The 25,675-nt window shown below is 44.0% G+C and overlaps 1 protein-coding gene across 1 annotated transcript in view; it reads left to right on the top strand.

Moving 5' to 3' along the window:
* Positions 1–5,537: 5,537 nt before the first annotated feature.
* UXS1 (UDP-glucuronate decarboxylase 1) overlaps positions 5,538–25,675 on the top strand; it is a 94,724-nt gene continuing 74,586 nt past the window's right edge. The window contains 1 exon segment of the mRNA XM_065580951.1: positions 5,538–5,753. Coding sequence (XP_065437023.1) covers positions 5,646–5,753 — 108 coding nt within the window. The 5' untranslated portion in view covers positions 5,538–5,645.

Raw genomic sequence — 25,675 nt, 5'->3', positions numbered from 1 at the left:
AGCGACAGCTGGCTAATTACACTGCTATAATCTGATTGGCATCAGTGAAAATGAAAACTGTTACAGAAATGCTGTTAATTGTAGATGCCTTGAGGTCTTCAGGTAGGTAAGCCTAAAGATTGCCACTTACTATGATTTTTATAGGCAGTTGCCTAGTGAAAAATAAAAGTAATCTATTAAACAGCTTTGAGATCTACAGATGGAAAGCACTATATGAGAGCTAGGTAATATTATTTTAGTATTAATTGACTATTTCTCTGAGAAAATCTTTCAGTGAGACCTTCCCATTCTTCCCCCTTCATTTTTGCAAGTCAAATCCTGCAATTGGTGCTCCCATTTATTTTATTGTCAGTTTTGCCTGAGTAAGGACTGCAGGACCAAGTCCTGGAAAGAGGAAAAGTTTGAGTCTATTGTACTGATTTATCCCATAGGAACAAGTACTTTCTTCTCATGCAAATTTTCCCAGCTTAATCGCTGATGGTCATATTTATCCTTGGTATAAAACTCTATAGCTCTTTGTGATTACACCAAAGGTCAATTTGGCCCAAGGTTTTGTTTTATCTCTATTTTCTTTTCCCTACGTAGGAAACAATAAGTACATCAAAACACAAAACACAGGACTGGGAGTTAGGAAATGTTAGTTCTCCAGCACCACCCCCCGGCTTCCGGTATGTCACCTAGGGTACGTCCTCACAGCAAAAAAAATCCCATGGCAGCAAGTCTCAGAGCGCAGATCAACTGACTTAAGCTCGCGGGACTCATACAGCAGCACCAAAAATAACAGAGTAGACATTCGGCTTGGAAACTAAATAATGGCGGAGAATCTCGGAGCTCAGGCTTCAGCCCAAGCCCGAATGTCTACATTGCTATTTTTAGTTGACCCCCTGAGATTTGCTTCTGTGGTTTTGTTTTGCTTTGTTTTTGTTTTTTTGCTGTGTAGATGTACCCCTAATCTCTCCGGAGCAGATTCCGATATGCTCATTCATGCTAAATAGCTAACTTTACACACATTACATTACTCACAAGTAGAGCTGAGTGAAATGTTTTGGCCAAAAAAAATGTTCATGAAAAAATGCAGATTCAGGTCACCTGAAACATTTTGCAAATGTGGATCCATTGTGGCAAATTGTTGCAGTCAAAACAAAACAAAAGAACTGCAGACACAAATTATATTGAAGCAGGGACTCGAAACTGGGTGTCCCCTCTCCCAGCTCAGGGTTGTAACCACTGGGCTGTAGATTCACTCTTACTTTCTCTCTCTGTCCCAATAACTTTTCAAGTAATTTTTACACAAAGTGGAACAGCTTCAGCAGGAGAGATTGAGAGAGCCCCACCCCAGACTAGCCAATAGCTTGGCAGTTAGGGCATTCCCCTAGGAAGGGGAGGCCTAGGTTCAAGTCCCTGTTTCAGAGCTCAGATTCAAATCTGGGTCTCTCACATCCCAGGTAAGTACCCTAAGCACTAGGGTATGGCATGCACCCTTTCTCCACCTTGATTTTGTGAATCTAGCCCTTCATTTCTTTTGCTTTTATTTTAAAAGTGGTTAAAAATGCCCCAAAACATAAGAAACTTTTCATTTGACCCACATTAAATGTTTCAACTCTTTAAATTTACCAAATTTCTGTTTGATCTGAACTTTTTTTTTTAACTGCCAGTGAACCAAAAAGTCAGTTATTCACACAGCTGTATTGACAGAGCATATGCGTAAGTGTTTGCAGGACTGGGGCCTTAGAATCCTCATTAGTAAAATGGCAATAATCACTCTCTGTCTCAGAGTTAAATAATTAAACCTAAGTACAACTCCACTAATGAAAGACTGTATATTCCTCTTGGCTGTTCCTGGAGGAGTTGAGTGAGTTGTGCATGTGGGGACGGTTATGCTCCCAGAGATTGTAGTGAAGGTCATCGTATTGCTGGTTAGGAAGGTTCAGTTGTGTAGGAAGAATGTTCTCCTCATCCCAGAGCATCTTTACAGATGCAGGGAGCAGTGTGATGTCACTATTCATTCCTGTCCATGGTTTGTTCCTCTATTAAACCCAGCCTGGTCATGCCTCTGCCTATCATGTCCCATTGCCTACTCCGTGGTCAGCGTCTAGGATGGATAACCTTGGTTGTGTCTGCATTATTTTCTTTGGCATCCTAACATCTGTTTGTTTTCTACCGTGTGCCCACCATCATTACCTTTTCAACTGCAGCCAATCCTGGACCCTGACTTTATATCCCATCCTTCTTCTAACTTTTTAAAATTTGTCTTAAAATTGTTCTGATTTGATAAATAACTTTTCACTTGGTATCAAACATAATGTTTTTATCAATCCATAATTTCATCAGTTTCTGTACATCACTTGTAGCTAAAGTGCATCTCCTAGTAACGTCATCGTAGATGGAACTTTTGGCACTCATCAAGCTTCCTAGGTACACATAAGATTTAGTTGTTTTATGACTTCACTACTGCTTCATTCCAACACTATCTATTTTCCAAGATACAACCACTTCATCATCTAGGCATTTATTGTAAGTCCAAGCCTACTACACCAATTTTCCAAGGTAGAAAGAGTATCAACATTAATTCAAACATGTCTGCCAGTTGTATGAAGTCATCTCCATAAATTAAAGAGCTTAACTCTAGGCCACCCAATGTCATGCCCTCCAACTTATCTACCATTCTTAATGTCCAATTTAAAAACACAATGGAAAGCAATGGTGATTCTATGCCCCTTTATTTTACACCAAACTTTGACTTGAATCAATTGCTTAATTTTCCACCAATTCTTACAGAACTACAGAAGTCTCTGTACATGACTTTTATAATTGCAGTTATCCCATCTGGAAAGGATGGACTTTATTATTTCTATAATGCTTGTGTCCAAACTGAATCAAATGCCTTTGTGAAGTGGATGAAAACAGCAAACATCCTCATTCTCACTTTTCCCCCCATCAGCTGTGGGAGCATGAATATCTGATTAATGCAACTTTGGCCTGGTCCGAAGCCACACTGTTCCTTTGCCTACTACTTCCTTTAAATCTAGCCTTAATCTGTTGACAATAACTTTCATCAAGATTTTTCCTGGTATTGATCATAATCTTATACTTCTATATGTATTTGGATCGGCAGGATCTCCTTTCTTCAGGACCGATACAACTGTTGCCTTTAGCCAGTCATCCAGCACCTCTTCTTGTGCCCACACCTTCTTATATATTTTTCCTGATGCCTTGATAGTCCCACAGTCTTTGACAGCTCAGCCGTTATATTGTCTGTTCTGGCAGCTTTTCCATTTTTAACTGCTTCACTGCTCTTTCTATTTCCCCTTCTTGTGGTGGTCCAGTCTGCCTTGAAAGCTGCCCCATTCATCTAGTAGGTGTAGAATGATTGCATGTGGATGAACTATAGCTTTCAGTACTTTGTCAAAAGGCTCTTTCCATACTTCCAGCACTGCTTTGGCATTTGTTATTTATTCACTGGTAGCGTTGCTTACTGCTTACATCATTGGCCTGATTGTGTTTCCATACAACTTAACCTTATTTAATATAGTTTTCATATATTGTTTTCTTGACACCTCCCCTAGTTGTTAAAAGCAACAGAGAAACCTGTGGCACCTTTAAGACTAACAGATGCATCCGACGAAGTGGGCATTCACCCACGAAAGCTTACGCTCCAATACATCTGTTAGTCTTAAAGGTGCCACAGGACTCTGTTGCTTTTTACAGACCCAGACTAACACGGTTACCCCTCTGATACTTGACACCCTCTAGTTGTTGAGTTTCTTCTTTCCAGAAATTTTGCTTTTCCAGTCTTTCTTTGTGATTTGTGCTGCAGTGTGTTGTGCCACAGTATGTTGAGATCTGGATTATTCTGGTGAACTAGAACTACATATTTTGTACTAAATTTGGACTATAAAACTGAGGAGTGTACAGTCATAAATTAGCTGGATCCAACAGAATACAGGTGCTAAAGTAGGGGTAGAGGGACTTTTTGTCCCATGATGTGTTGGATGGGGGGCAGGTTATTCTGAAGAACTAGTTAGGAGTAACACTTGTTCTCTCAGGTTTCAGAGTGGTAGTCGTGTTAGTCGTATCAGCAAAAACAAGGAGGAGTCCTTGTAACACCTTAGAGACTAACAGATTTATTTGGGCATGTTCTCTCTTTTTTGATGGTTAATTTTCAGGGTTTGTGATCAAAATGATTCTAAAATCGAGCAGGCTCTAATAGTATTCAGAGGCCAGATCTACACTGCAAACTTTTGCTGACTAGTTGCACTAGTGCTGGTTTTTGGGGTACTTTTGCAAAAGGATCTGGGTTGTTTTTGGTGCAGTAGGAACAGCTAGATATGTTCTTAGTGAAATTTGGGGTTAAAAAAAGTCAACAAGATCAGTGTTTAGTGTTAAGTTATGTTAGTTTATGGTGTTGATGAGGTGTAGTCTCTGATTGATGTAGGTGAGACAATAGAAACATATAGGGTGGAAAGTTACGCCTCCAAAATTGCGGTAATGCTTATTTTGCACCGAGGTGGTGTTGGAATAAACTATACAGCAGGGTTCGGAAGTGGTGTGCTGAATCTTCATTTATTCACTCTAATTTAAGGTTTTGGTGCCAGTAATAAATTTTAACATTTTTAGAAGGTCTCTTTCTATAAGTCTATAATATATAACTAAACTATTGTTGTATGTAAATTAAATAAGGTTTTAAAAATGTTTAAGAAGCTTCATTTAAAATTGAATTAAAATGCAGAGCCCCTCGGACCAGTGGCCAGGACCCGGGCAGCGTGAGTGCCACTGAAAAACAGCTCACGTGCCACCTTCGGCATGCGTGCCATAGGTTGCCTACCCCTGCTCTACAGGTAAAAAGCAGTTTTGCTGATATAAACAGCATAGCTATGCCAGCAAAGTGCAACTAGTATAAACCAGGCCAGATACTGGAACTGTTGGGTCAGATACATGTTGTTAGCCCAGCATGTTTTGGAGTCTGGATATTTAAGGTGCATTCCAAATGGTAAAAGAGTTGTCTTAGTTAGGCAATAACATTCGGGCACTGTCTGGGGACCAAAATCAGGAGGATGGAGGAGGTTGCAACGCTGTATTTGTTTTGTTTTGCTGGAGTCGGACAGCAGCTAAAAGTGCTTCTCCATTTCAAGCGGCTGGGATGCAGCAGGTGCCAGACCCGAGTGTATTTGCAGGGCTGTTGCGGCCGGGCGCTGCAGGGTCTGGATTATTTGGGTGTATTTTGTTGTTGTTGTTCTCTCCTGGAGCAGTAAAATCACTGGGGCTGGGACAAGACAGGCTGGCTCCATGGGGCAGACCCAGGTCCTCGTGGCACCGTAAGGCGGGGATGCACCAGGGGCTCGGCGGGGCTGATGCCCCGGGAGCGGGGGCGCTGGAATTTGAAAGCCCGGGTCCAAAGCGGGCAGCGCCCGCCAGCTCGCCAGTACTAGCGGCGCGCGGGCGCAGCGATCACGCGCCCCGCTGTGCCCGCCCCGCGCGCAGGCGCGCTGAGACACGAGCAGAGCCTTCTCCCGCAGAACACACCTCTCACGCCGAGAGCGACGCCGGCCTGCGCATGCGCCCTGGCCGAGGCTGGGGCAGGAACTGGCTGGCGGCGGCGGCGGCTGCTGCTGCGGGCGGAGTTCGCGCCGCGCGCCCCGCCGGGGATGGTGAGCACGGGCCCATTGCTGCGCCTGCTGACCGCCATCGACCGCCGGAGGATGAAGCTGCTCATGGCGCTCGCCCTCGCCGCCTACGTGGCCTGTGAGTGGGGCGCGCTCCGCCGCTGCTGCAGCTGCGCTTCCCGGTGGGCCCCGGGCGGGAGGCTCCGCCGCGCATCGCCCCTCTGCCCTCCCCAGCAGCGGCAGGCTGCGGTGCATGCAGTTGTGCCCGGCGCTGCAGCCCGGCTGGGTCCTGCCCAGCCACTTGACTCTCCCCTGGAGCAGTTTTGGGGGGCGGGTAGGGGCCCTCCCTGGCCCATGTGCTGCCTTGGAGTGGCAGGGGAGGGGGTGCCCAGAAGCAGGAGTGCTCTTGGCAGGAGATCGCCAGGCGCGTTTGCCGGGTTACTCAGCATTTGAAAAATTCAGTGCCTCCCCCGCCCCCCGTGTGTTGTTTTCTGAAGTTGAAGTTGCCCCAAACCTCTCCCAACACACAGCTGATGGTGCAGAACAGCAAACATATGGCTCAGCCGCTTAGTAGCTGTACTTGTAACTTACACAGAACAGTGTTTAAAAACAAATCAAACCCAACAAGAGATGGCATTGGGGGGCATCTCATCATGGCTGACGAGGGGGGGGGACAGTTGTACCAGGGTCCTGAGTTCTGGGCCACTCCTCCCCCCCCCAAAAAAAGTCTAACTCCTGCCTAAATAAAGAAAAGGAAGGGAATGGGGCCCCAGCGAACATGATGTACCTGCGCGCAACATTTCTTCTGATGGGCCTGACCCTAATGATAGTGTTCAAACTGCCTGGTCCATGATACCTGGGTTCACTTACTGATCTTAACCTTTATAACATAACTGTTGAATGTTTATCTTATACTTTTTCTTCTCAGTTATTTTTGTGTTGAGCTGCTTGTATTAGTCAGTGATGTACAAAATCCAGTGTAAGACTAATGTGTTCATGGTCTAGAAGTGGTGTGGGGCAGGGGTTCTCAACCTTTTTCTTTCTGAGGCCTCCCCAACATGCTGTGCAAACTCCATGGGCCACCTGTGCCACAACAATCGTTTTTCTGCATATAAAAGCCTAGGCCAGTGTTAGGCGCTAGCAAGCAGGGCAGTTGCCCAGTGCCCTGCGAAGCTAAGTTGCTCGGGCTTTGGCTTCAGCTCCAAGTTGCAGGGCTCAGAGCCCCGGGCTTCAGCTCCATGTGGTGGGGCTTTGGTTTTCTGCCCCCTGGGCCCCAGCAAGTCTAATGCTGGCCCTGCTTGGCAGATCCGATGATACCTGATTGTGGCCCCCCATGGGGCCCCAGACCTTGGTCGAGAACCTTTGGTGTGGGGTATAACTAAGAAGTTCTCCAGGAGGACAGGGGCCATGTCTCTTCTCGTTTCTGTATAGCACCTAATATCTTTTGAGTGCAAGTAGGTAGTGCTCTAATATTGTGTTTTGTGCAGTACTGAGCATGTTGGATTCTAAGATCCTGGATGGAAGCATAAAAATAGATGGGAGACTATTAAGATAATTATTGAAAAGAACCCAGGTGGCTCACTGGACCTGAATTAAGTTGTAAAGCCCCAGATTACATGGCCCCTCCCAAGTCGTCTCCTCCCAGTTCAGTCTATTCATTAGTTTTCTGTGGGCAATTTGTGTGTATTTAAATTCAATTTATTTTATGCTAGCCCACATTTTTTATTTTCAGTGTGGTGCAGATCTTCCTGTTGACAAGTAGCTTCACTATTGAAGTTGGCTGGGATGATGCTGGAGACTTTGGCATTTGGATTGGGGACAATTGGAGCTTTAGATACCCACCAGAGGGACATGTGACTGAGTTTAGTTTTGGGTATGCAGGAGGTAGTTTTAGGCGTTTATTTATTTATTAGATGGGTTGGGATGTATGCATTTCTTTTTTCCTTCTCCGGCAGAGGTGATTATATATCTTGGGAGAAAAGATGTTTGACTTCCATGTTCCCCACCCCCATCAACTGTTGGTAGCATCTAGCTGCCCCAATGCATCTCAGTAGCTGCAGCTACACTAATGATGCGCACTGTTTCAACTAAAATGGGGCCATTAAAATAATTCAGTTGCCAACAATAACTATCATTAGGCGCCATAGGACAGTTCACATCTCACTAAGTTATTTCGGGTTGCGTGCAGACTCGGGCAGGCATCAGTAGGTTGCTTTATATCCATTAACAATTTGAAGGTTTTCTTCATAGTCATAAGAACTAGAGACTTTATTAAAATGAAAACGTAATGTCTAGAGCACTGTTAAATAGGCAGTGTAAAAAACAAACCAGAATTGGGTGGCAATTTATGTGGCCACATAATTATATTGTCTAGGGGTTCCTGGCTCTGGGTAAAATATTGGCTGGGTTGTTTTTTAGCCAGCGGTTCATGTCTACCTTCTAGTGCAGGGGTAGGCAACCTATAGGCACACGAGCTGATTTTCAGTGGCACTCACACTGCCCAGGTCCTGGCCACTGGTCCGGGGGGCTCTGCATTTTAATTTAATTTTAAACAAAGCTTCTTAAACATTTTAAAAACCTTATTTACTTTACATACAACAATAGTTTAGTTATATATTACAGAATATAGACTTATAGAAAGAGACCTTCTAAAAATGTTAAAATGTATTACTGGCACACGAAACCTTAAATTAGAGTGAATAAATGAAGACTTGGCACACCACTTCTGAAAGGTTGCCGACCCCTGGTATAGCTACCCATGTGCTACATGCTGCCGGTGGGTATTGTAGATATAGCCCAGGGGAAGGGGCTGGTGTCTTAGTTGATTATAAAAGATATTGTGCTTTTGTTTATAAAGCTCGTTAAGAAGTAGATTCCTTTGTGAAGAGTTGGCAAACTGGATGTAGGGCCTACTGAATCCAACTTACATCTCCAGTACTAAACTGTGTGACTTTTAGGCGTTCCCATTTTTAAAAAGAAGAACAGGAGGACTTGTGGCACCTTAGAGACTAACAAATTTATTAGAGCATAAGCTTTCGTGGACTACAGCCCACTTCTTCGGATGCATATGCATCCGAAGAAGTGGGCTGTAGTCCACGAAAGCTTATGCTCTAATAAATTTGTTAGTCTCTAAGGTGCCACAAGTCCTCCTGTTCTTCTTTTTGCGGATACAGACTAACACGGCTGCTACTCTGAAACTTCCCATTTTTAAAGGACCAGATCCTATAATTGCTCTTCTCTCTGAGCAATCACTTGGATTGCAGTGAGTATCGTGTAGAGATTGGTTGCAGAATCAAGCCATTAGTCACTCGTTATAGAACTTAGTGATTTCCTAGGAACGAGAAATGTCCTTACCTTCCCCTTAAATTCACCCCAAAGACATTGTAGTCCTCATTTTCATTAAACTTGTTTCAACTGACTTAAAGGAACACTGTCCACTTGAAATAGCCTGTAATTCATGTTTTGTAAAAACAAAGTCCAAAAGGAATGCTCCACAATAATATAAAAAAAAAAAAAAAAAAAAAGAACAACCCTGAAAACAGTTAATTTAAACTCCCCTGCAAGTCTGAAACCCAAACTTTGCAGGGCTAAGAACATGAAAGTGAAAATAAACAAAAATGAAATTGACTTAATTTTCATTGTCCAAGACAAGAAAAATCCAAATAATAAACAGACTATAAATAACAAATAAAATAGATTTTTAAAATCTTTCACTTTTTAATAATAGAGTGGCACTAATAACATACATAAATATATTTGATTACACCATGGAGGCCAAGAATTTAAAAATGGCTACCTAAAAGTAGGCTCTTAAGTCCATACTTAGGCAGATAATTAAAGCTGTGAGCCTGCAAAGACTTATGAAGCTGCTCAACTTCACTCATGTGTATAATCTTATTGATGTATTTGAATCTCTTCAGGATTGGCATTTTATCTAGGTTTATAAGTGTGGACTTGGAGTTTAATTTTTGAAAATCTTGGCTAGGATTTTAAAATTGACTATGCCCGTTAAATCTGTAGAGCCCTGCATGGATACAAATTTATATCTGTGGATATAAATCGGTATCCGCGGAACTGCAGGGCTCTCCCGGGAACTGCAGAATGTGGGGCTACCACTCCCAAGAGCCAGCTCCCTACGCCGGCAGCTCCTCTGGCATGGCTGTACTGCCCGCAGCCCTGTCCCTGCCTCCGTCCCTTCCATGTAGTTGTCTGCAGTCTCTTCTCTGGGGGCGTGCACAACGCTTGAACGCAAGAGCACGACCAGAGACAACTGCTGGTTGTCTAGTGAGCAGGATTGGGGGTAGTACAGCCCCAATGGAGGAGCTGCCAGTGTGGGGTGCTGGCTCCTGGGAGCGGCAGTCTGGCACTGCGGTTCCACAGATACTGACTTATATATGCATCCTCAGATATAAATTTGTATCCGCGCAGGGCTCTCTAAATCTGCATAATTTGCTTTAATCTCAATATTTTCTTAAATCACCTAAAGATGCCTTGATATGATAAGGTGATCAAATGTTCTTTATTTTCTTTAAGATGCAAGAATTCCACTTCCAGTATACTGTACTTCAATAATTTTTTGATCATTCACAAACCGTATAATTCTAAGAATGCATATTAGTGGTCTCCCTCCATTTCACCTCAAAAATGTTAGTAATATTCCGTAGTGAGGTCTAGTACTACTATGACTTCATTACTTTTGCAAAATATATCACAGTACATTTACTACTATAAAAAGTAAATATGCCAAAATAATGTGCAAAGTACATTTTTGGAGGGTATTTTGATTTTTTCCTAGTAGTGTTTGTTTACTTAATAGTTAAATTGCAAAATTGGGTGAGTTGCGGTGATCTCCAAATATGTGTTAGTGAGACTCTAATGTATATTCCAACACAGCAAGTAATATAACCTATAACTAAAACCCTTTTTTTTTTTTTTCAGTTTAAACCGATTTTTTACCGAACCTCCCCCAGGTTTTACAAAAAGTATTATTAGTTTTTTTTCTGATTTTCACCCTACTTTTTATCATTCAAATATATATATATAAAAAAACCTTATTCTATTAGGAAAATACAGTACATTGCATGAGATATATGTATTACCGTAATACAATAGTCTGTGTATATGCAAAGCTGCCTGTTGAAGTAAGGCTATGTATTAGTCTAGAAGATGCACATAATAAACAAATAGGCATGCATGCAAGCTCTGAAGTAAGCATCTGAATGTACAGTAAATCCCCACTTAATGTCCTCTCGCTTAACGTTGTTTCAATGTTGCGTCCCTTCTCTATTACAAAACATGCTCGTTTAAAGTTGTGCAATGTTCCCCTATAATGTTGTTTGGCCACCTGCTTTGTCCATGGCTGGCAGCCCCCCTATCAACTCCCCTACACACACACACCCTGGTGCCTCCCACCCGCCGGCAGACCCTGCGGATCAGCGCCTTCCCCCTGCTCCCCCGCCTCCTGCCTGCGGCAATCAGTTGTCTTGCGGCGTTCAGGAGGCTAGGGAGAGGAGCAAGGATGCAGCACGCTGCCTCCCTCCTCTGCCTCCTGCCTGCAGCAATCAGCTGTCTTGCGGTGTTCAGGAGACTGGGGGGAGGAGCTATAACTCAGTCATTTAGAACTAGATTTTATTAATAACCTCCAGATAGTCAAACACTTTCTTAATGGGTTTGATTCTCCACTGCCTTGCACCTTGTGTAGTCATTTACTTGTTTTCCAAGTGAGTGTGAAACGCCACCATTCTCATTTAGCAGTGTTTCACACTGACTTTGCACAAGTGAAAATTAGTGCCCAAGTGGAATTAGTGGAAAGTAGTGGAGAATCAGGCCCTTTGTCTAAGTGTTTGAGTATCTGGAGTCTAACGATTAATACAAGCTAGTTGTAAATGACTTTGAGAGTACCATAGGTCATCCTCAGCCTTCGCCCGTCAACTAACTGACCCAGTACAGGTTGGACAAGGCAAAGATTATAGTGGTCTGTGTGACATTACAATAGGCTACCTTTCGTGTCACATCTGCTTGCGGGCTGAGGGTCTGATGGAGATGCCTTTCATTTGTGGGTGCAGATAAGAGTCCTGTCTTGCACTGTTACCAGTTTGTCAGACCATTGGTCTCTCAATTCCTGGCAGCGCAGCACAAGGTAATGTATTACAGTTCTAGGACTGTAGTAACTTCTGTTAGAAATAGGGACAGATGGGCTTGAGGTATGGGCTTCTGTCCAAGATTTTTCCCCCCTAAGAATGTGTTTACCTGGAAAGATGATGAACTGTATCTCTCCCACCTCCGTCACTATTGTGTTCTGTGCCGGAGGTGCGTCCCCCATCAGAGTTATGAAGGGCATAATGGTCTTTTCATCCTTCACACTCTCATCTCACAAGTGTTCACCCTTTGGGTTGCATTTTCTCTGTCTTTTCACAGAAGCCAAGTTGTTACCCAGAAAGTTAGAGCTCTAACCCCTTCAAAATTTCACCTCAGCTGACTGATCATTCTGACAGGGAAGTTTCATAGAATACCAGGGTTGGAAGGGTCCTCAGGAGGTCATCTAGTCCAACCCCCTGCTCAAAGCAGGGCCAATCCCCAGACAGATTTTTGCCCCAGATCCTTAAATGGCCCCCTCAAGGATTGAACTCACAAACCTGGGTTTAGTAGGCCAATGCTCAAACCACTGAGCTATCTCTCCCCCTGCTTTGTTTACCAATCTCTTTGTTAGCCTGTCAAGGTTCTCTGAGCAGTGTGGGTAATACCCACCTAACATCAAGAGTCCTTACTGAGGGAGGTGCCCTGTACCCTTACAGTATTGCCTGGGAAACAAAACTGAAGTTTTGTGGCAAGCTTAAATTGACAGTGTCACTTTAAGAAAACAGCAAATAAGTTTTAAAAATGAAGACTACAGTGCTGCATGGGAAAGAAGTAGCTGCATAATACTTAACTTTGTAGTGTAGACATAGCCTAAGTTGTCTTAAGTTATGTTGATGTACAGCCACCGCTATGATTAAATCACTGTTGCACGTCCATACTCTGCTCCTTGTGTCGGTGGAACGCATCTACAGTGGTAGCTCTTGCATTGACACAGCAGTGCACAGTGGGATAGCTACCCACAGTGAACTGACCCCAGGGTGTTTTGGGAAGGGTTTGCAATGCCTTATGGGGGCAGGTTCAGTGTCATATGATGCCGATTTCTCAATCCCATCATTCCATGGGCATCCTACTGGGGTTCCAGCTGCTTTTCGACAGCACTGGTAACCTGCGAGCCAGCCATCTGCATCAGACAGCATGGATCCTGCACTGCTCTTCAGTATTGTGCTGTGCATTATGAACACAAGGCTATAAGAGGAGCTCAGTGGGGGTGCTATTTACCACTACCCTGATCCCAAACCACTCCTTGTAGAAGTGGCAGGTCTGCGGCACTGCACCAGAGGTGACTGTTTGCCTCCCCAGCCTTCTGCTATGCCTGTCACAGCTCTTTGAGTATTACACAGCACTGCTGCATGTCCCATACCCATACCCATTCCCCTCCATGCCCTGAGCAAGTTCCTGAAGCTGGAGCAGAGATGTTCCTGCAAAGCCTCCTTTCCCCACAGACCCAGGAGATCCAGCACCTCCCATGTACTCCAGGCGGGAGTGTGTTTGCTGTGTGGAGCTGGCATACTCAGCTGGGAGCTCTCCACACCAAGCAAACAGGAAGAGCAAGTTCACCTGTGTACCTGGCTGCAGGGCAGTGGAGTTCAAAACAGTGACCGGAGCAGTCACAGTGGGAATTGTGGGATACCTCCTGGAGGTCACTTAAGTCAATGTAAGCAACGCAGTGTTTAAACTGAGGCCTTGTCTACGCTACAGGGGAAATTTGATCTAAGCTACTCAATTTGAGTTACGTGAATAGCGTAACTCAAATCGACGTAGCTTAGATCTACCTACCGCAGGGTCCACGCTACGTGATGTCAAATGGGAGAGCAATCTGCAGTTGATTTAGCGAATCTTCGCTAGACCCGCTAAATTGACTGCCGATGCATCGATCACCGCTCGTCTAAATGTAGACAAGCCCTGACACTGTTTTGCTGTGTTGCCCTTAGCGCTATGCCTCTCATTAAGGTGGTTTGATTATGTCGGCGTAGTTGGAGAATTAAAGCAGCAGGAGGAGCATTGCAGTGTGTACGTCAACCTAACTATGGAGGTGTAAGCTTCCTTATGTCAACAAAACTGTGGCCTTAGTCTGATGTCTTAGCTGCTAGACATGGAGTGTTGCATCTTCCTCTTCACCCCCACAGCATATGGAGTAGCCTTTGTGATCCCAGAGCACAGGCAGCCTACAGAGATGTGCTGGATTAATAGGTACAAGAGGCTTATTTTGTGTGGATTAGACCCTTTAGTTCTATTCTGTTTGATTTCTGTAGCTTTTACCCACACCACAGGAGTGCTGTGAGGATTAATATCTATACAGCACTTCGTAAATGTAAAAGCTAAGTATTGGTTTTATCCCATCTTAAGGCCAAGAACTTGCACTCTCCCTGTTTCATTTTAAAAACTGTTAACTCTTGAACACCAAACTTTAACATTTTAAGTGGCCTTAACAATACCTTTATTGTAAAACTGTGTTATCTCAACATAGAAACCAACAAGAAAATGTGCTGGCCTTACTTGCCTTGTATATATTTCTGCTCTGACCTGGAAAAAAAATCAAAATACTAGGTTTGAACGTGGGGGGAACACTCTAGCTAGCTCTTGTTGGTAGAAACTACACAGAAGCACAACACAATAAGGACATGTCTACACGTATGTTGGCAAAACTTTTGTTGCTGAGGGATGTGAAGCCTCCCCTCCCCGCCCCCCCCCCCCCCGAGCAACATAAATTTGGCCAGCCTAAGCTTTTGTGTGCACAGTGCTATGTCAGCGGGAGTCGCTCTCCCACCGACATAGCTACCGCCATTCATTGAGCTAGTTTTGTGATATAGTGTGGTTACGCGAGTGCTCTTACAGCTATGTTGCTGTAAGCTTGTAAGTGTAGACGTGGCCTAAGTTTCTGCATACAGTATCATCTAGAGAAATACATCTGTAGTTTTAATACTGGTAATGGAGACTACATTATGGCCCAAGATCCTCAGCTGATATACATCAACGTAGATCTGCTGAGCAGCAGAGAGTACACTGATTTACACCAACAGAAGGGCCGTTATATTTTTACCAGAAACTCATGTAGAGACAAATTAACTAAAATATTAAACTTTTATTGAATAGTCTGTTTTCCGAGCTATTGAAACATACTGTTTAATATATGCATTTTGAATGTAACTGAAACACTTAATTCATATTTAACAATATTACCTCGTCACTTTCATATCATGCTTTCCATCCAAAGATCTCAAAGTGCTTTACAAAGGAAATGTCATCATCAAAGTGCTCGTATTTAACTTATTTTACCAAGTATCACCACTAATACTCATTTGTATTGAACAATATTTCAGACAAAGGATGACGATACAATTTTTCAGGTCCACATTTCAGGCATTTCACTTTTTTTTTAGGTTGACAAATGTTGAAGGAACATAGCCACCCTAAATATCACTCCCTTTTTAACATTTTGTTTTTTTTACCTACAATTGTTGCCGGGCATCCCCTAAAATTACTATTAAGGGAATAGAAGGGGGAAAAACCTCTGTCTACTTTTTTTTTCATTTAGTTTACTTTGTGTGTTTGGAATGTGTAAGTTCAATGTTTACCTGGATATAGTCAGTCACTCTCCGTTTGTGTGATTCTTTCTCCTGTGCTGCTGTGTGAAGTACATCACTTATAACATATTAGAAAACTGTGATTGTTAAACTACAAAAATTGAAAGGCAGACTTAGAGGCAAGTAAAGTATCAGAAATTGCTTTTAGTGACTTCTGAAGTTGCCTAGATTGGAAGATGTCAGTATCAGTTTACCATAGTTCAGTATGTAATTGTTTACATGGTGTTTCAATTACCCTGTGACTACTTTTAAGCATGTGTATGTCTGTGCTGCAGTTAAAAACCCACGGCTGGCCCGTACCTGCTGACTTAGGTTTGCAGGGCTCTGGCAAAGGGGCTGTTTAATTGTGGTGTAGACCTTTGGGCTCAGGCTGGACCCTGGGCTCTATGACCCTGTGAGGTGGGAGGGTCCCAGAGCTTGGACTCAAACGTCTACACCTCAGCTGGCATGGGCCAGCCGTGGGTGTCTGTTTGCAGTGACACTGTAGACATACCCACACTGTCTTCCTGAGGAATTGGGACTGAGAAAGTTAGAGAACTTGTTGTTGGCAGATTAGGCACAGCAGCCGGCTTGCTACTTTATTCCCAGGCAAATAACTTGTAGATAGTCAAAATGGTGCCAATGTACATGCAGTGCATACAGTACTGAAAACAACAAAATCCAAATGAAAATATCATAGTTAAGAGAATCTAAGTGTCTGAAAGTGCAGATGTTTGAAATGTTCCAGGAGGTGGCTTCATGATTGTGAAATGTACTGTATTCTTTGGGATGAAAGTAAATGTTTTTTTCAATTTGAAAAGCGTGAAAGTCTGTAAACAAGAACATGAGTATTTAAAGCTCAGGTCTGTAATTGTTGGTAGCTGATAAGGTACTATAACCTGCTTGTACTAGGTTATAGTACAAGGCAAAAAGGGGTTAAATGGAAAGAAATGGTACAAAAAAAGGGGAAATGAACATGCGAAAAGGAAAACATACGTGAGGAAAGAAGTGAAAGAATTGATGAGGGAGGAGAAAGATTGTTGGGGAGAGTTGGAGAGAGATACATCTAGTGATGAGTCCAATCACATCGGTCCTTAAATTATATTGCTAACTATAATATACAAGACAAAATAATAAGCATGTATACACGATAAGCATCCCTTATTATACAAGTTACAGTACATTTTTCAGTATATCAACCTTCTCTTTAATTCCAAAGTTGATCTCCCAAACACAGTTGCATGGGAGCATGTAGAAGTTTACATGGTTGCCAATCTTTCCATGTGATATTGTTAAAAATGATAAGGGCCCTTGCCGAAGGCAGAAGAGTATGTAATACAGCAGAGGAAAAAGGTGCAAAGGTGTTTTCCTGGTGTAACTTGGAGCATCCTGAAGATTGGGAATTAGCGGTACCTCCTTTTTGCTATGTGATGACTAGCTCTGGAATAATTGTGTTATGTGGCAATATAGAGTGGAGGAATGTAAATTCTCTAACTCATCTGGTATAGGTGGCTTGCATATGCTTTGGCACAAACAATTGGAAGCATGTGGCTTCCCATTTTGAAGTTTATACTGTAATTAGGAGGTAAGGATGTATAATCAGCTGAACTTGAGCTCCAAATGCAATACTGTGGCCAGAAGGGCTAATGCAGTCCTTAGATGTATAAACAGGGGAATATCGATTAGGAGTAAGGAGACTATATTACCTCTCTATTTGGCACTGGTGTGACTACAACAGGAATATTGTGTCCAACTATGGTGAATTCAATTCAAGAAGGATGTTGATAAATTGGACAGGACTCAGAGAAGAGCCACAAGAACGATTGAGGATTGGACAACATGCCTTATAATAAAAGTCTCAAGGAGCCCAATCTATTTAGCTTATCAAAGAGATGTTTAAGGCAGAGGTGGGCAAACTACAAACCGTGGGCCACATCCGGTCCCCGGGACCATCCTGCCCGGCCCCTGAGCTCCCAGACGGGGAGGTTAGTCCCTGGTCCCTCCCCTGCTGTTCCCTCTTCCCCGCAGCCTCAGCACAACGCGCCGCCAGCTCTCTGGGCAGCATGGCTGGCTCTGGCCGGGCTGCACGGCTGCTGGCTCCTGCCGCTCTGATAAAGCGGGGGGTGGATAAGAGGTTCCGGGGGACAGTCAGGAGACCGGGGGTGGATGGATGGGGGGGACGGGGAGCAGGGGCTGTTGAATAGGCGTGGGATTCGGTGGGGGGCTGTCAGGGGGCGGGGGTGTGGATAGGGGTTGGGGCAGTCGGGTCAGGGAGCGGGGTGGGGTTGGGTAGGGAGTGTGATCCCGGGATGGGGTGGACAGGGGACAAGGAGCAGGGAGGGTTGGATGGGTCGGGTATTCTGAGGGGGACAGTTAGGGGGTGGAGACCAGGCTGTTTGAGGAGGCACAGCCTTCCCTACCCAGTCCGCCGTACAGTTTTGCAATCCCGATGTGGCCTCGGGCCAAAAAGTTTGCCCACCCCGGTTTAAGGGATGACTTGATCGGTTTGTATATACCTACATAGGGAGCAGAAATTTGGTAATAAGCTCTTCAGCCTAGCAGAGAAAGGCACTCCATGTGCAAGAAAAATTATTTCCTAGATAATTATCTTTGCCATTGGTAAATCCAATAGGATAGTACTGTAATATAGCAGTGCTCATATGATACAAAGATGATTTTACTGAGATTTACGTTAGAAAACAATATTACTGTTTGAGATTGGGTTTATTCCTTAACATCTAATTGATAATCATAGACTGTCTTTATAGACCTAGATCTAAACCTTTGCTTCATAACTATTAATTCCACTTTTAGGGTCTGCAAAAGAACTAAAATAAGTTTCTTCTTTTAATGTGTGGTAGTATCTGTAATACTAATTATCATTTTTGATGAGCTCTCCTTGTGTACTTCTCCAGTCTGTCAAGTTCTCCTCTGTGATAGCCTGATGTTACCAGGCGACTGCAACTTCTGAGTGACCATGCCAACATTTAAAAAAAAAAATCATTTGTAATTTAAAAAAACAAACAAAAAAACCTGTTGTGAACATTATTGTATCTTTTGCTGCATGGAGAACTTAACATGAAGTGAGACATTTATATACTCAGTTGTCAGAGGTCTGCTCCAGAATTTCAGGTTACTCTATAAATTCAGTTTCTTCTATGCACCATTACTATAGATAGGGAAACATAAGAAAATGACTAAAAATTGATTTAGTCATTTTAGGGGAAGATGGAGGGAAGGGGCGATGGGAGAAATTACCAATGTACAGTTGCTTTTAAAAAAAATTTGGGGGGGGAGGGTGACAGAGAGAGAGGATAAACTTGTGGGTGCTGGCACTGGCACAGACTTCCTGTGTGACATTCGGCAAGTCACTCTTACCTTCATTTTACAGATGGGGAACGAAGGTAACATTATTTCCTTACTTCACCAGGGCAGTGAGGATTAATTAATTAATGTATACGAGGTGCTCAGGAGTGCCTTAGAAAAATCTATAAATAGACAAACAGTAAATGCAGTGTGTACTAATGACCTGCAGACACTTCTGCCGAGTACAAAAGAATCAAAACATATGCACATAAATCTTTGTTCTTGATTCTAAGTATTTAAAAGGCTGATGTCTTCCTGCTGTAAACAACATCTACTCAGAGCAGAGACTTTGGCAAATGTAAGCAGATATCAATTTAATGGTGGATTATTTTTTAAAGTATGGCATATTTTTCATATTCCAGTTTGAGCGCTAACATTTTTACTTTTCAGCCTATAGATCAGGCGCAGGCAAACTAGGGCCCGCGGGCCACATCTGGGCCACCTGAGCTCCCGGACTGGGAGCCTAGTCCCTGGCCCCTCCCCTGCTGACCCCCCTGCCACGCCGCCACACAGGCCGCACTCTGGCCCACCACTCCCGCTGGGCAGCGTGGGGAGCGCAGCTGGCTCTGGCTGGGTGTCGCGGCTGCGAGCTCCTGCTGCTGGTAAGGGTGCGGGAAGTGGAGGGTCTTGGGGCAGTCAGGGAGGAGGGGGCAGTTGGATGAGGCGGAGGTTCTGGGGGGCGGTCAGGGGATGGGGAACAGGGAGGGTTGGGAGTGAGAGTTCCGGAGGGCCTGTCGGGGGCAGGGATGTGGATAGGGGTTGGGAGGGCAGTCAGGGGACAGAGAGCAGGGGGGGTTTGATAAGGGGGTGGGATCCCAGGGGATAGTTACGGGCGGAGGGTCCCGGGAGCGGATGGTCAAGGGACGAGGATCAGAGGGCGGTTGGATAGGGGGTGGGAGTCTCAGGGGGCGGGGGTGTGGATAGGGGTCAGGGCAGTCGGGACAGAGGGCGGTTGGATAGGGGGTGGGAGTCCCAGGGGGGCTGTCAGAGGGCGGGGATGTGGATAGGGGTCAGGACAGTCAGGGGACAAGGAGCCGGGGGGGGGGGGGGTTGGATGTGTTGGAGGTTCTGAGGGGGGCAATTGGGGCGGGAAGTAGGTGGGGGCGGATAGGAGACAGGGACCAGGCTGTTTGAGGAGGCACAGCCTTCCCTACCCAGCCCTCCATACAGTTGTGCAACCCTGATGTGGCCCTCGGGCCAAAAAGTTTGCCCACCCCTGCTATAGATCTCCTATTTAACTCACGTGCCCCTCCACTGAATAAAGTCTCCAAACAGCCTATAATGTTCCTTTAACATAAGAACCAAGGGGCAAGATCCCTGTTAATATGCATCCATTAGCATAATTACAGAAATGGCTCCTCCAGGCAAATTGAACAACTTTTAAAATTCCAGAGATATCAGCTACTCAGTAGAAAGAAAACCATCCTTTGTTGGACTGTACCTCTTGGACCTCTCTTGTTGATGGCGGCTTATCTGATTCAGTGCTTATCCAGAGAAGAGAGCCTTTGGTAACTCACCAGATATTACGGCTAGGTGACTGTACTTGCTGTGTGGCCAGGACATTAGTCTTGTTTGGGTATTTTTACACTTGTGGGGCAGGAGGGAAAAGGGGGTTTGTGAGCTGGGACTCTTGAGAAACAAGAGTGCTAATATTTGGATGTAAAATTTTAAGCAGCTTGGCTGTGTAGAACTGATGTCTTATTTCAGAAACTGCCCTCGTCCCTGTCGCAAGGACCTTCATTCTCCCCCCTCATTGCCCCCAAAATAGATTAGGTAGGTTCATGGAATGTTTTCTTTCTGGAAGCCATAGCTTTAAACATGTAGTATCTGTAGTATTGATTAGCCCTTGAATGATAGTCTTCAAAGCACTTTACACTTAATACTCACAACACTCCTCAGTTTTTTTTTCCTGAAGGGGAAGTAGAGCCAGAGAGGTTGAGAGATTTGTCCTGGATCAGAGGGAGTCAGAACAGGATTTCAGCTCCTCACTCCCTTGGCGCAGTCCATTTAAGTAGGCTCTTGTCTCTCTCAGAACACTCCAGAATCTTCAAGTTTTCTTTTGAACTTCTAATTATTTTTTTTTATTTTCTGCTGTTTTCATTGTGGAAAACCCACCTAGTGTAAATACAAGCCTTCAGTGGGATGCCAGAGACGTTCTTCTTGAAGTTGATCTTTCAGAGACAAACTGCACAAATTTCTGACTCTTTCTGACTGTTTTGAACTCAATTTAGGGCCTGAAAAATCCAGTTGTACTCTTTCCTTCTCAGGGTACGTCTGCACTGCATCTGGAGGTGTGATTCGCAGCATGGGTAAGCAGACTTAGGCTAGCTCAGCTCAAGCTAGAATGCTAGAAGTGGCGGTGCGGACCTTGCAGCAATGCAAGGTGGGGGCAGGGCCTGGGGCAAAGCAGAGAGTTTAAGCACCCCTGGACCCTCAGGAAGCTGGTGCCTATAGCTCAGGTGACTAGCTCAAGCCACCGCCCGTGCTGCAGTGTCAACACTGCTATTTTTAGTGTCCTAGCTTGAGCTGAACTAGTGCAAGTCTGTCTATCTGTGCTGGGAATCACAACGACCTACTGCAGTGGTAGATATACCATCATAGGTCACAGAGATACTGCTGGCCAGATTATGGCCTACATCTCTGCAGATTCACTGAATGCTACTGGTCTGGTCTTTACTCCTTACCTGTGAAATGAGCAAATTGGACTTGAAGCCAATAGGGTGAGGTAATCTTGGAACCATAACGGTCCAGTTCTTCAGAGTTATGTTTCTGTATGGTTTCAGAATAGCATGTTTCTGTATGTCATTGTCCTTTACATCCCATCAGAATGGTTACGGAACAAAATCCCACTAACTCTTTCAGTACTTTTCTGTACTGATGAATCCAGACACAGTTCTCAGTTTTAGAATTTCTTATTAATTTGCATATTTATTTATTTATATCAATAGATTCCTATTTGTGAGCTCTTCTCTAATTAATTGTTACAGAGTAGCTGCTTATGTGCTTTGCTCAGGTTTCTAATTGGGGTAGAGAACCTGTGTGTGTGGTGGGGTGTCTATCTTCCATCAATGAGAAACCCAGAGTGCTCTTCCTAGTTTACTTACAGTATCAGCTCTGGCTAGTAGGTGTCTAATTACACCTCTACCCCCGATATAACACGAATTCGGATATAACGCGGTAAAGCAGCGTCCCGGGGGGGCGGGGCTGTGCACTCCGGTGGATCAAAGCACGTTCGATATAATGTGGTTTCACCTATAACGTGGTAAGATTTTTTGACTCCCAAGGACAGCGTTATATCGAGGTAAAGGTGTAGTTTAAAAACCCTTCTCTCCTCCCCATGATTGCTGGGAAGAAGCTGCTTTTCTTATTCCCCCAACGGGGATGAGGGGATAAATACAGTTCCTCTTACCCATGTTGCTGTACTCAGCCTCCTGCTGATCTTGGGTCATATATAATATAAGACATTTTACTAGCTCCAGTTCCTTTCTCAGCTACAAGTGCCTTTCTCTCCTGCATATTTCCTTTCATACTGTTCTGCAGCTGAATGGGGAGCAATTCATGTTTTTGGCTGCCAAGTTCTGTACAGCTCAGTGTAAGACACTTCTTGATGGTGAGAACAAATCACTGAATAGTGGGACAGTTGTGTGGGAGATGAACCTGATCTCACATGCAGGTAGGGATGTTGGAGGACATAGGATCAGCTGAGAGGGCCAGGTTGACCATAAGGAAGAAGGACTGAGGAGCAGGCATGACCAGAAACCTGTCTGGAGCATTAGGGTTGGTGGAGGGAGACTGGAGAGAAGTTTGAGAGAAGCTAGGAGAGCCTAAGGCAGCCTCTCACTTCACTCTGCCTCTGACCCTTCTATCACTGCCTTTCAGCCCCTGTCATCTCCCTGTAGCCCGTACTTGCTATCCTGCCACACCCTCCCCCACACCTCTGCAGTGTTCTCTGCACAGCTGACTTCCACCACCCCCTATATTGTGTTCTCCTGGGGTCCAGCAGAGGAAGCATTGAATGTGAAGAGACACAGCCTGGCTGCCTTTGATTAGTGCACTTCAGCATCCCCTCTCACCACTTCTTCCTTGTCCTCCCTTCCTCCCCCCTCACACACACACACAAAAAAAAGCATCTGGAAAGAGGAACTGCTAGGGAATTCCTGTTGTCTGTCTGAAGCACTGCTGGGTGATGGAATCCAATTCATGAGTGTGTGATGGGTAGAACTGTCTGAAATTTTTCAAGACTGAAATTTTGGCAAGCAGCAGCAGCCAACCCCCTTCCCTCCCCCCCCCCCCAAACCACCACCACAACTTTTGCACAAATGTACTGCTTTTTAACCAGCTCTAGTATGTGTCTCCTGTGAGCTGGCGATGACACTTGACAACCTGGAGGGGAGAAGTAATTTTGATGTAATATGTAACATTTACCAATAATCTCAAATAAAGAGGTGTTTTGGTGTTTTTTTGACCTGAGATGGTCTTTGAGTCTAGAAATGAAAACTGTATCTTTTACTGCATCTTGTGTACAGCACCTGAGAAAGTGCATACACACAACAAAGTCCTTACTGAGAATGTGAATGTACTGTTTCTTTTTCATTTCTAGAAACAAATAAACTTGCCTTTAGGAAAGTGAACCATTCTCACAATTTATAAAGATAAGTAGGATTCAGCCCTTTATTTAGTGTTATGCAGACTCCATACCAAAGGGGTATATGTGCCTAGTTATTTTCCCTTATGAAAAGCATGTGGGATTCACTCTGCACATTCCTTCCCAATCCATCTTGCTCATTGTGTAGTCTGAAGGTCTTATTATTTTTTTTCAAAATCAATTGGTTAGAATAATGGCATGATAAGATGCCAAACTGTGAATTAGTTTCAAGCATATGGGATTAACGGATAATTGGTTTAAAAAATAATAGCCCAGAGTTCAGACTTTCAGAGATAAGGAGACAGGCTTAATTTACCATAATGTACCATTCCACTGGCATTAGTACACTACTTCGCATTGTGAAAAGTGTTTGTGTAAATATTTAATTGTTCATCTTGGGGGGGGAAAAATAGCTCACTACTGGAAGCTCAAGTCTGTTAAATTCAGACAGGGCATCTATTCTGGGCTTAGCTGTGGACCTTTCCTGGCAGTGATCAAGAAGTCATTTACAACTCTTGTTCTGCTCGGTTGAAACCAGAAGGAGCCAATTCATAGAAGAGGTTAACTGCCCTTCAGGGACAGGTGTAAGAGGCTTTGTCAGACTGATTTCTCTAACCCTGAATCCTACATGCCAACCAGCTGTTTTTAACCTCTTGCCTTCTTCTGTCACTCCTCCTCGGGAGAGTGTGTGTGAGGTAATCATTGGAGCTCTCATTCAGTTCACATTTTGTGGGCTTTAGTTATGCTAGTTTTAGAAGGCAATATGATTTCTGTGTACCTTGTAAGGTATTGGGATGAGTCTGTTAGGTCTGTCGGATATTCGGCTGTCCTGCTCTCTTACCGCACCCTATTTCCAAAACATGAGCCATCTAGTTCAGCTGTTCTGCAGTCTTGTGGCTCTCTTTTTGGGCCCTGTATCAAAGGCCACATTTGAATTAAACAAGAGTGAGTTTGGTTGGTTGGTTGTACTATCATTAAACACCTCTAGCACCACACCTTCGAGCTGCTAAAACTTTCCAGTCCCCACCTTCTCCCAGAACCAGATGCCTTAATATAACCCTAATACAGTCCCCACCAAAAAACCCTGATCAACAGTTGTTTGCTTAAGTGCAAAATCTGCCTTGCAAACCCTTAATAGCAAAACAATAACCAGTAAAGGGAACCGTCACTAACCCAGCTTAACTGCTGCTCTCCTGCACATTACACTAATCCATTTCACAGGTAGTTCTTTGCACCTCCACAAGAAGCTCCTTTGTACATACAAAGAAATACAATACGGACAAAATCCCCTCTAATCTGCGCCATAATGCAAAACCTCAACTCTCACCTCAGCAGTGTTGAGACATGAACTACGTGCAGATGTGCATTGGCTAAAGACAATAGTTTATAAATGGGAAAACACGAGTTCATAGTGAAGTTTTTGTGTTTGGTCGAGTTCAAGGAATTTTGTGTATTGTTTCTCTGTGTCCAAGGGAGATTGTTGTGGAGTAACTCAGTGCAACCTTAAGTATGGAATTGCTACTGTGTCTCCATAATTGTGGCCTTTAATTTTTTTTTAAATATAAGAGCTTTCGAAAACTTCGCCATAAACTTAATAAAAAAGCTGTTAACCTGCATAGCTGTGGAGTTGTTGGTAGCTGTAACATCACAGCATGGTGCATTTTGGGGAGAGAAAAGTGGAGTTTAGAAGTTATGTGCTGAGTGCCCGCTCTTCCTGTTTGTTCTGGGCACTAAGAGTACATCTACACTGGAATAAAAGACCTGTGGCACAGCCACACCTGGCCGAGGTCAACTGCCTTGGGCTCGCTGAGCTCAGCCTGTGAGGCTGTAAAATTGCCGTGTAGACGTTCGGGCTTAGGCTTAGGCCCGAACGTTTACACGGTAATTTTACAGCCCAAGCCCTGTGAGCCTGAGTCAACTGATCTGGGCCAACTGTGGTTGTTAAATTGCTGTGTAGATGTACCCTCAGTTAACAATCCTACTTCTAGGTCAATTGTCATGCAATATTTTTATATGGCCTCATTTTAAAAGTTGGTTTCTTACTATAGCTCCAGTGAATACTTTTCTATAGCAGGGAAGTGAAAAACTTGGCATTTTCCTTGTAGCTGACTACTTTCCTCATCAAGCCACCTCAGTTTCTCTCTGCCACTTGGAAACAAATTGATAATTTATGTAGGGCATTTTCCTGATTTACAGAATCCTATTATAAGAGCATTTTGACAATGTGTGCCTCAAGAATTCATGAAATCTCTCTGCAGCCTGCCCAGTTCTGGCTGTGGTCTTCACTGAAAATTTTATTTATATATTATTTTATATATATATATATATATATTCTTTCCTTCTTTCCTATCTGTAAAATT

Source organism: Chrysemys picta, chromosome 1, assembly GCF_011386835.1.
Source record: "Chrysemys picta bellii isolate R12L10 chromosome 1, ASM1138683v2, whole genome shotgun sequence".
Taxonomy (NCBI): Eukaryota; Metazoa; Chordata; order Testudines; family Emydidae; genus Chrysemys; species Chrysemys picta.
The sequence above is the reverse complement of the archived record's forward strand: the minus strand, read 5'-3'. Positions and strand labels throughout refer to the sequence as shown.